This window comes from Schistocerca nitens, chromosome 10 (genome assembly GCF_023898315.1).
Source record: "Schistocerca nitens isolate TAMUIC-IGC-003100 chromosome 10, iqSchNite1.1, whole genome shotgun sequence".
In the NCBI taxonomy this organism is placed as follows: Eukaryota; Metazoa; Arthropoda; class Insecta; order Orthoptera; family Acrididae; genus Schistocerca; species Schistocerca nitens.
This window is the reverse complement of record NC_064623.1, coordinates 45,023,344-45,040,818: the sequence shown is the minus strand read 5'-3', so window position 1 is coordinate 45,040,818 and position 17,475 is coordinate 45,023,344. Positions and strand designations below refer to the sequence as shown.

At 42.4% G+C, this 17,475-nt stretch overlaps 1 protein-coding gene across 1 annotated transcript in view; it reads left to right on the top strand.

Moving 5' to 3' along the window:
• The window catches only part of LOC126210338 (uncharacterized), a 58,814-nt gene extending 42,398 nt beyond the window's left edge, over positions 1 to 16,416 (top strand). Inside the window, exon 7 of the mRNA XM_049939554.1 lies at positions 14,914 to 16,416. Coding sequence (XP_049795511.1) covers positions 14,914 to 16,397 — 1,484 coding nt within the window. The 3' untranslated portion in view covers positions 16,398 to 16,416. The remainder of the gene's footprint in view (positions 1 to 14,913) is intronic.
• The last annotated feature ends 1,059 nt before the right edge of the window (positions 16,417 to 17,475 follow it).

Sequence of the window (17,475 nt, the reverse complement as noted above, 5' to 3'; positions counted from 1 at the left end):
AGTCACTGCTCTTAATGAACTGTGGTATCGTGTTGAAGCTGCATGGACACCTGTACCTGTACACGTCATCCAAGTTCTGTTTGACTCAATGCCCAGGCGTATCAAGGTCGTTATTACGGCCAGAGGTGGTTGTTCTGGGTACTGATTTCTCAGGATCTATGCACCCAAATTGCGTGAAAATGTGATCACATGTCAGTTCTAGTGTAATATATTTGTCCAATGAATACCCGTTTATCATATGCATTTCTTCTTGGTGTAGCAATTTTAATGGACAGTAGTGTAGTTTGTGTACTTGTGGTCTCCGCCCGCAGCGAGCGCCTGTAGTTGTACTGGGAATCTCGCGCAGTTTTCAGCGCGTCCGGTTTCCCGTGCAGATAAGGGCGCTCGGCTATATAAGCGTTGACCGCTTCCGTTTCCGCTGCCAGTCTGGATGGGGCTGCCGCACAGGCAACTGCTGGAAACGACTCAACAGGTGTGTCATTGTAGGAGGAGCGGGCACTCACGCGCTAATGTATATAAAGCAAATTACTACAGGGAATATGCCTATCACGACTAAATGGAGTCGTGAGGTACTGATTCTTTAACTGCAGTGGAGGGACCGTTTGTTTTTATAGCAGTGGTACTGAATTTTAGTATTAATAAAACTGCTACGTTCTCTCGTAGTAGTGGTTGGAAACGCTTTTAGCAAAAAGCTAGACAAGTTCTTTGATGTACTTATCATATTTGCACGGTGCTCTAATGAACTTTCAGATGGACATAGGATATATATTTTTTAAGAACAATATACATAAAGGGTGATTTTTTCCACAGTGTACAAACTCTAGGGGTTGATCGATGAGAGGATACGGAACAAAAAAGCTGTAATGAACTTACGTCCGGAAATGCATGGTTTCTAAGCTAGAGAGCATTTATTCGATCATACAGTGCCCCAGAGAATGCGGCGTAATACGCGCTGTTCCATGCACCCTCTAGGAGGAAACCATGCATACTGTAACTGTGGCTACGTGGTATTAGACCACAGTCTCTGTAATAAATTATGATTGAATAAGTGGTGTCTACCATTGAAACCTGCAATTTCCGATACGAGGTCATTAGACCTTATTAGTTGCATGCTAGAGACCACTTGTTCAGTCATAATGTGTTAAAGAGACTGTGGTCTAACATGCACTGTTACAACGCAACAGCTGGAGAGGTCTCTTTCATGTACCACTGATCCAAACCGATTAACCCATTCATTTTCAGTGCCTTTAATTCCCAGCCAAGGTTTCGTTTGCAATAGCAATAAACAAGGCTCAAGATAAGAGAAAGTGGGCAAGAGGAGAATAACGGGAGGGGGTGGGGGCGATGTAATGGACGTAAAAGTGGGGGAAAGGGGGGAGGAGGAGAATGACAGAGAGAGGTGGAGAAGGAGACGGCGAGAGATGGGTGAGGATGACATGGACGAAGAGATGGGGAGAAGGTGATGGACAAACAGGGGGAGGAGGCAGAGGTCATGGACAAAGTCTATGGCAAACCTGTCACGGAGCACTCACAGCCTTGTAAAATGGGAGACATGATGGAATGGTTCGAATGGCTCTGAGACTTTGGGACTTAACATCTATGGTCATCAGTCCCCTAGAACTTAGAACTACTTAAACCTAACTAACCTAAGGACAGCACACAACACCCAGCCATCACGAGGCAGAGAAAATCCCTGACCCCGCCGGGAATCGAACCCGGGAACCCGGGCGTGGGAAGCGAGAACGCTACCGCACGACCACGAGATGCGGGCGGAGACATGATGGAATGCCTCATTCATGAACAGACCAGGTTAGCGACAGAGGTACAGGAAGATGATGCTTTGGGCTCCCTTGATCTATTAGTCCACCATAGATCTAGTAGATTTGTCAGCTGTAATGCGCATGACAAATCCACCCAAACTGTCCGAAATCTGTACGTTCGTAGCTACTACCATTTGGGATCGAAGTGTCCTGTTCTGAGGACTCCAATGTGCCGAATACAAAAGTCATATGAAAAAAATTATCTGTATTTACAATGTGTCAAGTGGTTTTATTTACACAATCGTAGGTTAAATGCCCCAAGGAATTTCTGCAACAGCATTCTTCGCTTTGGCATCAGGAACGTTCTATATGGTATCTACAGTAGTACAATATAGACATCATGTGTGAGGTAGCCAGCAGATAATGAGCGTTGTGAAAATCTCAAAGATTGCGTTGTTCAAATACACAAATACATACTCCTCTTCTCAAAGACTCTTCAAACTACGCCAGCAGCTTATTGCCACAAACAAATACACTGATACACAAGCACACATACAATACACAACACCCCATACATGTACATACATAAAACTTTAAATTTCGTTTGGAACTTTCGGACAACCGTATGTCAAAATAAAATCAAATAGCTGGAACACCTCGGTTGCAAACAAGTGTTTTGGTCACTAGGTGAACGCCAGAACTGGAAATCTCGACACTGATATTTCCAACGCCTCTAAAAAAGAGTTCCCAATACAGCAGTCGACTGCAATCAACAAGATCACTGCCCAGGTCGGGCTGCTCATCAACGTTACCCCTTTTCGCTTACTTTTACTTTTAAGGGCATCTCCGCTGTTCATTAATATCTCTCTGTTCCCTTTCGCCAACACTAACGATCATCGCAGTCTGCCTCTTTGAGTGTTCTCTTCCTCATCGTTCCAATCATTCCTGCGCTCCATGTTATTCTCAGCCGACTGTGCTTCCGCCTTTATGATGGCAACCACTCCAGGGTTTGCTTTCAGCCACCACCGTTGCTTCATTTGCCTCTTGAAGAGACCAATTCTCAGTTTTTTACACGGCCAGTCATTCGAAGTTCACTGCCTCCCTAATTTATTATCCCCTCTTTTCTGGGTAACTTAACCGCCCTCCTTACTCCAGCCATCTCTGCTGCCTGTACTGTACTTCTCTGCCATTCCTCCAGGGACCGTCCACCTGCGAAATATGTTTTGTGTGCATAATCCTCTCCTGTCTTTCTTTTGATACTGCCATGCTCCACAGAACTCCATTTAGCATCTTACATTCGTCCTTTTCCTTGCTGGATCCTGCCTTCCACATCTGCTTTGCAGCTTGCTGTTGTATAGATCCTAAGTGTTGAAACTGCTTCAGTAATTTAACAGTTGATTGTGGTGGTACTACATCCCTCCTGCTACTAGCTATTCTGTATTATTCACGTTCATTCTAAACCCATTTCATTCGTATGTTTCAGTTAACTTCTCCATACAGGGTGTGTTACTATGTTGTTGTTGTAGTCTTCAGTTCAGAGACTGGTTTGATGGAACTCTCCATGCTACTCTATCCTGTGCAAGCTTCTTCATCTCCCAGATCTTTCTGAATCTAGTGTATTCGTCTCTTGATCTCCCTCTACGATTTTTACCCTCAACGCTGCCCTCCAATACTAAAATGGTGATCCCTTGATGCCTCAGGATATGCCCTACCACCCGATCCCTTCTTCTAGTCAAGTTGTGCTGTAAATTTCTCTTCTCCCCAATTCTATTCAATACCTCCTCATTAGTTACGTGATCTACCCATCTAATCTTCAGCATTCTTCTGTAGCACCACATTTCGAAAGCATCTATTCTCTTCTTGTTCAAACTATTTATCGTCCACGTTTCACTTCCATTCATGGCCACACTCCATAAAAATACTTCCAGAAACGACTTTCTGACACTTAAATCTGTCACTTAAAACTGTCCATTCCGTTGAATTGCTCTTCCAGGTCCTTTGCTGTCTCTGACAGAATTACAATATCATCGGCGAACCTCAAAGTTTTTATTTCTTCTCCATGGATTTTAATACCTACTCTGAATTTTTCTTTTGTTTCCTTTACTGCTTGTTCAATATACAGATTGAATAACATCGGGGATAGGCTACAGCCCTGTCTTACTCCCTTCCCAACCACTGCTTCCCTTCCATGCCCCTCGACTCTTATAACTGCCATCTGGTTTCTGTACAAATTGTAAATAGCCTTTCGCTCCCTGTATTTTACCCCTGCCACCTTCAGATTTTGAAAGAGAGTTTTTCAGTCAACACGGTCAAAAGATTTCTCTAAGTCTACAAATGCTAGAAACGTAGCTTTGCCTTTCGTTAATCTATTTTCTAAGATAAGTCGTAGGGTCAGTATTGCCTCACGTGTTCGAATATTTCTACGGAATCCAAACTGATCTTACCGGAGGTCGACTTCTACCAGTTTTTCGATCCATCTGTAAGGAATTCGCGTTAGTATTTTGCAGCCATGGCTTATTAAACTGATAGTTCGGTAATTTTCACGTCTGTCTACGCGTTCTTTCTTTGGGATTGGAATTATTATATTCTTCCTGAAGTCTGAGGGTATTTCGCCTTAAATTTTGCTCACCAGATGGTAGAGTTTTGTCAGGACTGTCTCTCCCAAGGCTGTCAGTAGTTCTGATGGAATGTTGTCTACTCCCGGGGCCTTGTTTCCACTCAGGTCTTTCAGTGCTCTGTCAAACTCTTAACGCAGTATTGTATCTCCCATTTCATCTTCATCTACATCCTCTTCCATTTCCATAATATTGTCCTCAAGAACGGCGCCCTTGTATAGACCCTCTATATACTCGTTCCACCTTTCTGCTTTCCCTTCTTTGCTCAGAACTGGGTTTCCCTCTGAGCTCTTGATATTCATGCAAGTGGTTCTCTTTTCTCCAAAGGTCTCTTTAATTTTCCTGTAGGCAGTGTCTATCACCCCTAGTGCTATACGCCTCTACATCCTTACATGTGTCCTCTAGCCATCCCTGCTTAGCTATTTTGCACTTCCTGTCGATCTCATTTTCGAGACGTTTGTATTCCTTTTTGCCTGCTTCAGTTACTGCATTTTTTTATTTTCTCCTTTAATCAATTAAAGTCAATACCTCTTCTGTTACTCATGGTTTTCTGTTCACCCTCACTCTTTTACCTACTTGATCCTCCGCCACCTTCACTATTTCATCTCTAAAAGCTACCCATTCTTCTTCTACTGTGAAACTATAAGTGCAGATATTTTCACTTTTGGTACCTTAACATGTACACACATCAGTGTGTTGGTTGTTCTTTCTGTGCATACAACAGTCTTCCTACAATACAAACAGGTCACATAATTTACTGCATTAACGCATCCATACTTCAGCATATGATCTGCTGCCCAGGGCAAAACAACCATTCTTGCACTAGTTCTTGGAGGTACTAACCAACCTAAAAATATACGATTTGTAACAGGTGTAGTTATTGGCCTGTAAACGAAGTAAAATCTGATCTAATCTTGTTCAGTACACTGTTTGCAGCCATCAGTAAAAATATCTGTACGTATACGCCCTGTATGTGTATGGTATCCCCCGTAAACCATGGACCTTCCCGTTGGTGGGATGAATTGCGTGCTTCAGCGACACATACAGATGTACTGTAGGTACTACCAAAATGGAGGCCAGACAAACGTGTAGTTCCTCAAGAAGGGGAGGAACCTTTTCAGTAATTGCAGGGGTAAAAGTCTGGATGGTTGATTGGTCTGCCCTTGTAACATAAACCAAAACGGCGTTGCTGTGCTAGTACTGCGAATGGCTGAAAGCGGGAAACTACAGCCGTAATTTTTCCAGAGGGCACACAGCTGTACTGTGTGGTTGCATGATGATGGCATCCTCTAATCAGGAGTATGTCATCAGGCGACACAAAACTTGTATTCTATGAACTAGAGTGTGGAAGGTAGGCTGGAAAATTTTAGAAGGGAAATGAATATATTGAAATTAAATAGTACAGGACTTCTGGACAGATGAATACAGGGTTATAAATACAAAATCAGTTAGGGGAATGCTGGTGTGGGTTTAATAATGAATAAGGAAATAGGAATCAGGTAAGCCTACTAGGTTCATCTTGTTGTTGTTGTTGTGGTCTTCAGTCCTGAGACTGGTTTGATGCAGCTCTTAGCGAATGCATTATTGTAGTCAAGATAGGCATGAATCCCACATTTACCACAATAGTACAAGTTCATAGGCCAACAGATCATAAAGAGGTTAAGCAAATGTATGATGAGATAAAAGAAATTAGTTGGATAGTTAAGAGAGACGAAAATTTAATAGTGACAGGGAACTGAAATTCGATAATAGGAAAAGTAAGGGAAGGAAAAACGGTAGCTCAATATGCATTGGCGGTAAGGAATGAAAGAGGAAGCCGCCTGGTAGAATTATGCATGGAGTATAATTTAATCATCATTAACACTTGGTTTAAGAATCTTGAAGTAAGGCATTACACTTGGAAGAGACCTAGAATGACTAAAAGGTAAGACGGAACCAGATTTTAAATTGTAAGACTCTGTCATTGGCAGATGTGGACGCTGACCACAATTAATTGGTTACGAACTGTAGCTTGAAACGGAAGAAATTGCAAACACGTAGGAAATTAAGAAGATGTGACGTGGATAAGTTAAAAGGACTGGATGTTGCTGAGAGTTTCATAGGAAACATTAGGCAACAGTTGACAAGAGCAGAGGAAAGGAATACAGTAGAAGACGAACGGATAGCTTTGAGGGATGAAATAGTCAAGGCAGCTGATTATCAAATAGCTAAAAAGACAAGGTGTATTAGAAATCCTTAGATAATACAGGAAAGATTGAATTTAACTCATGAAAGGACAAAATATAAAAATGCAGCAAATGAAGTAGGTGAAAGGGAATGCAAACGCGTAAAAAATGAGGAAGTGCAAAATGGTTAAGCAGGAATGGCTAGACGACAAATGTAAGGATGTAGAAGCATATTTCAGTAGCAGAAAGATATCGCCTACAGAAAAATTAATGAGCCTTTGAAAAGTAAAGAAGCAGCTGTGTGAACATCGAGAGATCAGCTGGAAAACCAGACCCGAGCAAAGAAAAGAAAGCTGAAAGGTGGAAGGAGTAAATAGAGGGTCTATACAAGGGCAATGTACTTGATGGAAATATTATGGAAATGGAAGAGGACGAAGATGAAGATGAAATGGGAGATATGATACTGAGGGAAGAATTTGACAGAACATTTAAAGGCTTATGTCGAAACAAGGCCCTGGGAGTAGAAGACATTCTCTCAGAACAACTAGTAGACTTGACGAAACTCTTCCATTTGGAGTGCAAGATGTATGGGACAGATGAATACCCTCAGACTTCCAGAAGAATCTAATACCTACAATTCCAAAGAAATAAGATGGTGGCAGGTGCGAATATTATCGAATTATCAGCTTAACAAGTCATCGTTATAAAATAAAACACCAATTTTTTACAGAAGAATGCAAAAACTGACAGAAGCCGACCTCGAGGAAGATCAGTTTGGATGCTGGAGAAATATAGGAACACATGAGGCTGACTGTACGACTTATCTTAAAAACTAGGTTAAGGAAAGGCAACCGTACCATTACAGCATTTGTTGACATAGAGAAACCTTTTGATGATGTTGAATGGGAGACTTCCTTTGAAATTCTGAAGGTAACAGGGATAAAATACAGGGAGCGAAATGCTGTTAACAGGTGATACAGAAACCAGATGGCATTTATAAGAATCGAGGAGTATGAAGGGGAAGCAGTGTTTGAGAAGGGGCCGAGACAAGCTGCAGCCTATCACCGAAGTTATTCAATCTGTGCACTGAGAAAACGGTAAAGGAAACTAAATAAAAATTTGGAATATGAATTAAAGTTCAGGGAGAAGAAATAAAAAGTTTGAAGTATACGCTGACGCTGTAATTCTATCAGAGGCAGCGAGGCACTTGGAAGAGCAGTTGAATAAATGGACAGCGTCTTGAAAGTAGGATATAAGACGAACATCAACAACAGAAATGGAGACGAGATACTGGCAGAAGTAAAGCTGTGAGGACCGGGCGTGAATCGTGCTTCGGTAGCTTAGATGGTAGAGCACACAGTTTTAATCTGCCAGGAAGTTTCAGAAATGGAATTTTCTCGAATAAATCAAATTATATTGAGAAAATTAGATCAGCAGAGGAGACATTAACAGTAGTAGATGAGTTTCACTATCTGAGTAGTAAAATAACTGATGATGGCAGAATTAAAGAGGATATAAAATGTCGACTGCCAGTTGTAAGAAAAGCGTTTCTGAAGAAAAGAAATATGTTAACATCGAAAATAATTTTGAAATGTGGTACGAGTCTTCTGACGCTGCCGTCTCGAATTCCTTTCCTGCGCCAAGCTCTTCATCTCAAAGTGTCACTTTTCTCCACGACTTTTACAGCTTCTTCTAACACCATGGAGGTTGTTCCGTGATGTCTTAATGCATGCCCCATCATTCTGTACTTTCTTCTTGTCACTGTTTCCATGTGTTACTTTCTTCGCCAATTCTGTGGAAAACCTCCACACTCCTTACCGTATCAGTCCACCAAATTTTCAACATTCTTCTGTAGCAACACATCTCAAGTGCTTCGATTTTATTCTGTTCTGGTTTCCCCACTGTCCATGATACACTATCATACGATGCTGTACTCCAAAAGTACGTTCTCAGAAATTTCTTTGTACTTAGGATAATTTAGGTTAAGTAGTGTGTAAGCTAAGGGGCTGATGACCTTAGCAGTTAAGTCCCATACGTTTTCACACACACATCTGTAGAACATTACGAAGGAAATCAGCATACATTGCACCAATTAGATTGCCATCGATAAAATGGGGGCCAATTATCCTTCCTCCCATAATTCCGCACCATACATTAACCTGCCAAGGTCGCTGATGTTCCACTTGCTGCAGCCATCGTAGATTTTCCGTTGCTCGATAGTGCATATTATGACAGTTTACGTTACCGCTGTTGGTGAATGACGCTTCGTCGCTAAATAGAACGCGTGCAAAAAATCTGTCATCGTCACGTAATTTCTCAGTGGCAGAAGTGCACACGACGTTCAAAGTCGTCGCCATGCAATTCCTGGTGCATAGAAATATGGTACGGGTGCAATCGATGTTGATGTAGCATTCTCAACACCGACGTTTTTGAGATTCTCGATCTCGCACAATTTGTCTGCTACTGATGTGCGGATTCGCCGCGACAGCAACTAAAACACCTACTTGGGCATCATCATTTGTTGCAGGTCTTGGTTGACGTTTCACATGTGGCTGAACAAATCCTGTTTCCTTAAATAACGTAACTATCCAGCGAACGGTCCGGACACTTGGATAATGACGTCCAGGATACCGAGCAGCATACATAACACACTCCCGTTGGGCATTTTGATCACAATAGCCATACATTAACACGATATCGACGTTTTCCGCAATTGGTAAACGGTGCATTTTAACACGGGTAATGTATCACTAACCAAATACCGTCAGTACTGGTGGAATATTACGTGATACCACGTATTTATACGTTTGTGACTATTACAACGCCATCTATCACAAAGCGAAAAACATACATATTTCTTTACGTACTACACGAGTATGTGATAAAAAATGGGGGTTCGTATTTAAAAAAACGCAGTTGATATCCGTTTGATTTATGGCAGCGCCATATAGCGGGCCAACCATAGCGCCATCTGGTTTCCCCCTTCAAGCTAGACGAGTTTCGTTCTTTGTAGGTTTTTCGTTTGATGCTTGTTTCATGAGATATTTGGCCCGTTCAGTATCAATGGACCACCCTGTATATGTCAGAACTTTGGGAAATAAGAAAGAGAAAATAAATAAAATGCTGTATCGTGGTAATGAATTACTGGAGACAAAATGCTGGAGTGTTGGGCCACAACTAAAATGAAGAAATCAGAAAAGTTAGGGAAGTTGCAGGGAAGATAAATGAAGCTAACCATACGAGGAATTTACTGCGGAATAACCATTCAGAACTAAATAGTGATAATATACGACAAAAGGGAAAAAGGAAACGGGGTCGCCCGTCTAGAAGGTGGGTAGCCTAGTCAAGGAATCTGTGGGGTCCTGGAAACCCAAAGAGGGGACAGGACAGACTATAAACAGGTTGAAGAGCGACGAACGGTATTAGCTCCAATTCACTCGTAGATATGTATACATCCTCAACGTTCTCTGTTCGAAATGATTCCAACAGATATTGTACACTAATGCCACTACATTTTCCGATCCCTGAAACAGTCCTGGTACTCGACCTTTGGGACGGATACTTCTCTCGGTGATGCTTTTTTAGTCTCATCTATGTTTGTAGAATGACTGTGCTTCAAGGTTTCCTTCACTTTCCGGGACAGAAGAGCACATGGGGCTATATCTGCCGAATATAGGGACTAGTGAATCATTACAGTATTGCTTTCGGCCAGTAATTCACAAACAAGCAACGATCTGGGAGCAGATGAAGTATACAGGATGTAATAATAGCTATGGAGAAACTTTCAGAAAAAATTCGTCACACATGCAAGAATAAAGCATGTTAGATGGACATGGATCCAGAAACGGTCTACTTCATTCATTTTTTTACTTCTCTTCATAATCACATTATTCATGGGCAACACAACTGATTTCATTCATACTTAACAAACAGAATGTAAAATGTTGTGAAGGAAGTCCCACAAGGTTCCGTTTTTGGTCCACTTCTATTCCTTTTTGTAAGCTAACGAGAATCCTCACGAAATTTTGGAATCAGGTGATTAACAGAAATTGTGGAATCATATCATCAACAAAGACCTTCTGTCAACATTTGAGCTATGAACCTTAGCGAGTGTTTCTTATCTGACCCAAGCCCAATGGAGAAACTAGATTTCTTAGAGGATGCTCTACCTGTTCTGCTGCAACACGTGCCACTGCTTGCGTGACAAAGCTTGTACTTAACGATGGAGTTTCTCGTCGTTTCAGTGTTAATGTTCGTAGGATTCTAAATAAGCGATTCCGTGATGAATGGGAGGTAGAGGTGGCTTCTACCCTCTTCGGACCTAAACCTACGAAACTTTTACTTGTGAGAAGATTTTAAAGCTCTTGTGTACGGAACCCCGCTGCAAGGTGAACTGGGTCGTCATGCCCGTATTATGGAAGGCTGTGAAACAATAGGCAATTCTCCAGGGATGCATCAACGCATAAGAGACGTTTGATTCATGTATTCTTGCAATGAACAGTCTAATGAGTACACAGTATGGTTTGAGAGTAAATCGGAGAAAGACGAAGGTAATGAGAAGTAGTAGAAATGAGAACAGCGAGAAACTTAACATCAGGATTGATGGTCACGAAGTCAATGAAGTTAAAGAATTCAGCTACCTAGGCAGTAAAATAACCAATGACGGACGGAGCAAGGAGGACATCAAAAGCATACTCGCTATGGCAAAAAAGGCATTTCTGGCCAAGAGAAGTCTACTAATATCAAATACCGACAATTTGAGGAAGAAATTTCTGAGGATGTACGTCTGGAGTACAGCATTGTATGGTAGTGAAACATGGACTGTGGGAAAACCGGAACAGAAGAGAATCGAAGCATTTGAGATGTGGTGCTATAGACGAATGTTGAAAATTAGGTAGACTGATAAGGTAGGGAATGAGGAGGTTCTATGCAGAATCGGAGAGGAAAGGAATATGTGGAAAACACTGATAAGGAGAAGGGACAGGATGATAGGACATCTGCTAAGACATGAGGGAATGAGTTCCATGGTACTACAGGGAGCTGTAGAGGGCAAAAACTGTAGAGGAAGACAGAGATTGGAATACGTCAAGCAGATAATTGAGGACGTAGGTTGCAAGTGCTACTCTGAGATGAAGAGGTTAGCACAGGAAAGGAATTCGTGGCGGGCCGCATCAAACCAGTCAGTAGGCTGATGACCAAAAAAAAAAAAAAAAAAAAAAAAAAAAAAAAAAAAAAAAAAAAAAAAATCTTGCAAACGGAGGGTGTTTCTCATATTTAATTAACGAAAGTGTTTAATACTGTGCTGATACGTTCTTTTCCTGCCTGTTTCCCACAATTAATGTGATGGAAAGTTGTAGAAATTGAGCTCTAACACAGAAATGAAGCTTTTCGAAACCCGTGTTCATATATTCCCTTCCTCTACATATGTGTGTCAGAGATTTGATTCTCATAACATCCGAAATATTTTCATGGCATGAACAAATTGATGTGAAAGCATCACCAGCGACTTCTATGATTGTGATTCGGCGGACGATCATAGTCATTTCCTTCAGTTTTTTTCAACGATTCCATCGACTGGTGATGTGCTGGAGCGTACGGTGCGGTCGTCTTCTTCAGTATCTTTACAGCCTTCTTCTAAACGCTTGCACCACTTGTAAACCCTTAGTTTAGTGGTAGAAGATACATCAAAAGCAATATTTAACATTACTGAAAGTTTGCTTCGCTTTATTCCGTTCTTACAGCAAAATTTGATGTAATTTCTTTCACTCACTTTTATATGGCTAACACTTTTCACATACTTCAATTTACCAAGACAACGAAGGAAAAGAATTACTCGAATCGGACTAGTACAACACACGAAAATAGAAAATTCTCGTTGAATTTCATTAGTTTTCCTTTTTGATGTAAGACTAGTGTGAGTAGTACTGGAATGAATGATTATCCGAGTAAACTGGATGATCAATTGATAAAGCTGTAAATTATATGGAAACAATGGATGAAGGGCAACTGGCAGATTCCATAGTCCTAGGTTCCCAGAAGGCATTTGACACGTTGCCATACTGCAGAATATTAAAGGTACGAGCTTACGAAATAGGTTCCCAGATATGTCAATGGTTCAAAGACTTCTAGAGTTCTTTTCCTCGTTTTGGTTACAGAACACCGCAGCTGTTTTCGTAAATTACACTGTAGGAATTATTGCAACGAGTCACAAGATTTTTGAAATGATTTTCTTGTACCATTACTAGTTTCGAGCCTGTGCCCATCGTCAATTGGTAGCGCCGACTTCTTTGCAAATTTTACATTGCCGTACTAAAGTACAACCAAGTTTTTGTTTATGCATACTTTGCAAAAGGTTTTACAGTCGGCAATAAAATTTAACAAAGTTTTTGTGCTTATGTAGTTTTACACCTGCCCATGCTCTGTACATTGTAGTTACTGATAATACTCTTCTCGGGTGTGCAGCCGGATCATAACGTCATCTTGACACAATATTTCAGCGGTCCAGCTGGCCGCCATCTTCAGGTGAGAGTGCTGGTACACGATCTCGTCGGAATTGACTTCTCAGCGAAAGCGGCGGCCCCTATATAGGCCGCAGAAGGCCCTCAACGTGTGCGCGAGAAGGTGCAGTAACTGCCCTCTAGCGGAAGTAAACATACCGCGCCGCCAGTGGTGGAAACAGGCGAAATCGAGATATCGCTATCAAAAAACTAAAAATTATTACGACGTTTGAAACACAGACCGTTGTTTTTTAATGTCTGATAACACCGGGTTCGAAGTCTTTCTTAAAGGGTAACCCTTATCTCAATCAATAAGATTATCGGATAATCGAATCTCTATGGATTCTTTTAAAACACCGTCCCAATAGCGAGATGCAGGGGCAACCATTTGTGTCTCGTCGTACAGCATTCTATGTCCCTGGGTGAGACAGTGCTCCGCCACTGCAGATTTCTCAGGCTGAAGCAACCGTGTGTGCCGCTGGTGTTCAACACATCGGTCCTGAATGGTCCGGATTGTCTGACCAATATAAGCCTTCCCACAGTGGCAAGGGATCTCGTACACACCGGCCTTCCTCAAACCCAAGTCATCCTTAACTGAGCCAAGAAGAGCTCTAATCTTGGCTGGCGGACGAAAAATAGTTTTGATATCTTCTTAGAATTCTTCCTATTTTCGAGGAAATGCTCCCAGCAAAAGGTAGAAAAGCCACCGATTTGCAGATATCTTCTGGTGTTTTAGGCGAAGGTCCAAACTGGAAAGCACGACGGATCTGTTTATCTGTATAGCCATTCTGCTTGAACACAACCTTAAGATGGTCCACTTCTTGTGTCAAGCTTTCTCCGTCTGAAATGGCATAAGCTCTTCTCGCCAACGTCCGCAGGACCCCCGTATGCTGGAACGATGGATGAGAGCTAGAAGCATGCAGGTAACGGTCCGTGTGCGTAGGCTTTCGATAAACACTGTGTCCCAGTGTCCCATCATCCTTTCTGTACACCAGAACATCCAGAAACGGAAGCTTCCCATCACTTTCCACCTCCATGATAAACTTGATGCTAGGATCAGGGAATTAAAATGATCTATGAGGCGGTCAAGAGCTTCTTTCCCATGAGACCACACCATAAACGTATTGTCGACGTACCTTTCGAAACAGGCTGGTTTTAAAGTCGCCTTCTTCAGCCTCATGTCCTCAAAATCCTCAATAAAAAGATTGGCGACTATTGGGGACAGTGGGCTCCCCATAGTCACTCCGTCAGTCTGTTCAAAGTATTTGTCATTGAATAAAAAGTACGTCTACGTCAGCACATGGCGACAAAGCTTAGTTGTTTCGTCATCTAGTTTCTCACCAGTTAATTGCAAGGATTCTTCCAGGGGAACCTGGGTAAAAAGGGACACGACATCAAAACTCACAACCTGTTTCTGCACTTGACGTCCTCCTTGCTCCGTCCTTCATGGGCTATTTTGCTGACTAGGCAGCAGAATTCCTTAACTTTATCTACTCATGATTACGAATTATAATGTTAAGTCTGTCACTGTTCTCATTTCTGTTACTTCCCATTACTTCCGTCTTTCTTCGACTTCCTGTCGATCCGTGTCAGTACTCATTAGACCATACCACTCAACATGTTGTGTAATTCTTTTTGACTTTCACTGAGGACAGCAATTTGAAAGATAAGATAAGGGAAATTACTGCTTGTATGGAGTCACATAGACATTCGCTTTCTGCCTTGCTCTGTTTTCGAGTGAAACGAGAAAGGAAATGGCCAATAGCGGTACTGGGTACCATCCTCCAGGCACCATATGGTGGCTTGCAGATTATGTATGTAGACGTAGATGCAGAATTAGCTTTCTTTTTAAATCACTTATGTCTCTTTTTTTCAGGTGAAAAGTCGATACTGGGCGACCAGAGCAATGTTGTCGTGTCTGTAGATACTAGCTGTGTGCAGTTGATGGTGGACATGATAGCTCTGCCCACATGTCCGATGGAGGATCTGCCTCAGGGGACCGTCAACAGACACAGAGAATGTCGGACTCGCTTGACGAGCAACCTCGTCCACAGGGTCTCGCATATTCCAGTCACCAGTTACCTCGCCTACACTCAGAGGGTGAACATAGATATCTGTCTGCTCTCGTGGATAGTGTCCAATGAAAGGAGCATCTGTCACGACGTCCATACCGGAATCGTCAAATCGGTGAACGATATGTACTGCGTACTTTCAAACTCACGCGAGAAAGTTTGTGCACAGCTCAATGCCAAAGATGGCATCTGCTCCATTTCGAGAGCGATCTTATGGCTGATGTGTCCGTCCTACCACAGAGACAGCTTCGAGTCACTATTCCCACGTCGAGACGACGTAATGGTGTTTACCTTCGATACGGGTCCATATAAATGCGAACCGTACTGGCGGCCCTCAGAGTTTACCAGTATCTACAAATGGAGAAGGAACGTAGTGAAATACTTGAGTCTCAAGACTGACTTCCTGCAGCCTTTAGAGGTTACACTAATTTCTTTGAATGTCTTCTTTCGAGCTTTAACTGCGGGAGTGTACGGTTATATCCCCAAACTACGTAACGTCCCCGGGAAGCTATTGCTGTGCTTCCAGATCACGGGGTTGGTACAGATCGTCCTCTCCGAGATTGTCCACCGCTTAGCGAACGCCTTAGACCTCCAGACGACAGTACAGCTCGACAGCTCGCTCACCATTCTCAGCTGCCTCTGGCTCAACTCGTTCTGTTACGAGATGTTGAACTGCGTTCGACAGCTCAGTCTTCCGGACCAATTGAGCCCAGGCGAAGCCCGTCGAATATTCCGAAAGCACGTCCTGTGCGTGTCCAGTCTCTGGACTACGGTTTCCACTGCAATGATCGTTCTAGAGCGTGTGGACGACACGTACATATTCCATAGCAGGGTACTTTTCTTCGTCGCCATCTGCTTATCGATTCTCTTCAACTCAGTGGTACTCGTAATGGTATGGGACCTATACCTTCGGAACCGGTCTTCTATGAAGCAGCTGGATGTTACTACGAAACTGAAGTTGGGCAGCAGGAGACGGTTAGCCTTCCTCATAGCCAAGATGTGTATCTTCAGCGGGCTGGGCTTTTTTATTCGCGTGGCCTTCCACCAGATTGAAGGACTTCCACAGGCCATTTACTATGTCCATCTGGTGAGCATGCTTCAGGGCCCTGCCTTTTTCGTTCTGATTGTCTGCAACGACACCACGCTCCCTCTCCTTAAGAACAGTCTATTACAGCGGTGGAACCCAGGTGTCCAGAGACCGGGCCAAGATCAGGGATCTGCAGCAATGGCGAACTGGCAGAGGCGCAAGCGACAAACGGAGGCTGTCGCTGCGAATACTGCAGTGTGAGTCTGTATCATGGGTCTTCATTGCCACCTTTAGATCTACTGCCTATGATTGTATAACAGGTCGTAGTAACAAGACGTTTTCAGAACTTCTTATATAATGTAATGGATAATAAAAATATGTTTCAGCAAAGTAATTATTATTAATAACAAAGCATTATGTTGCGAGGTGCCGGGCTGGCGAAGAGTTTGTACCTCTTTAATTCTGAAGAATTTTGCATGAGAACGAGACATGTACTCGACCTCCTCCTTACCTATCACCTAATTAATTATGCGCACAACGGTAACGAAGGGAAATGATGGTGGACCCTGCTAGTTGGTAATATAAGGAGCGCATACTCACAATAATAACAATCGTAATCTACTCAGAGAAAAAAGAAAGAGAACATCACAATAAACAACAGGAAATGGGACTCTGCATACATCTACGAAAAGAAAGTTGTTGTTGTTGTGGTCTTCAATCCTGAGGCTGGTTTGATGGAGCTCTCCATGCTACTCTATCCTGTGCAAGCTTCTTCATCTCCCAGTACCTACTGCAGCCTACATCCTTCTGAATCTGCTTAGTGTATTCATCTCTTGGTCTCCCTCAACGATTTTTAACCTCCACGCTGCCCTCCAGTAGTAAATTGGTGATCCCTTGATGCCTCAGAACATGTCCTACCAACCGATCCCTTCTTCTAGTCAAGTTGTGCCACAAACTCCTCCCCAATTCTATTCAATACCTCCTTATTAGTTATGTAATCTACCCATCTAATCTTCAGCATTCTTCTGTAGCACCACATATCGAAAGCTTCTATTCTCTTCGTGTCTAAACTATTTATCATTCATGTTTCACTTCCATACATGGCTACACTCCATACAAATACTTTCAGAAACGACTTCCTGACACTTAAATCAATACTCGATGTTAACAAATTTCTCTTCTTCAGAAACGCTTTCCTTGCCATTGCCAGTCTACATTTTATATCCACGAAATGAGATGCAGCTTAAATATTACAATGAGATTTATTATACATCAGAACATAAAGGCACATGATTATCGACGCAAACAGTAGGTTAAAGGATAGGATATTCTGAACCAT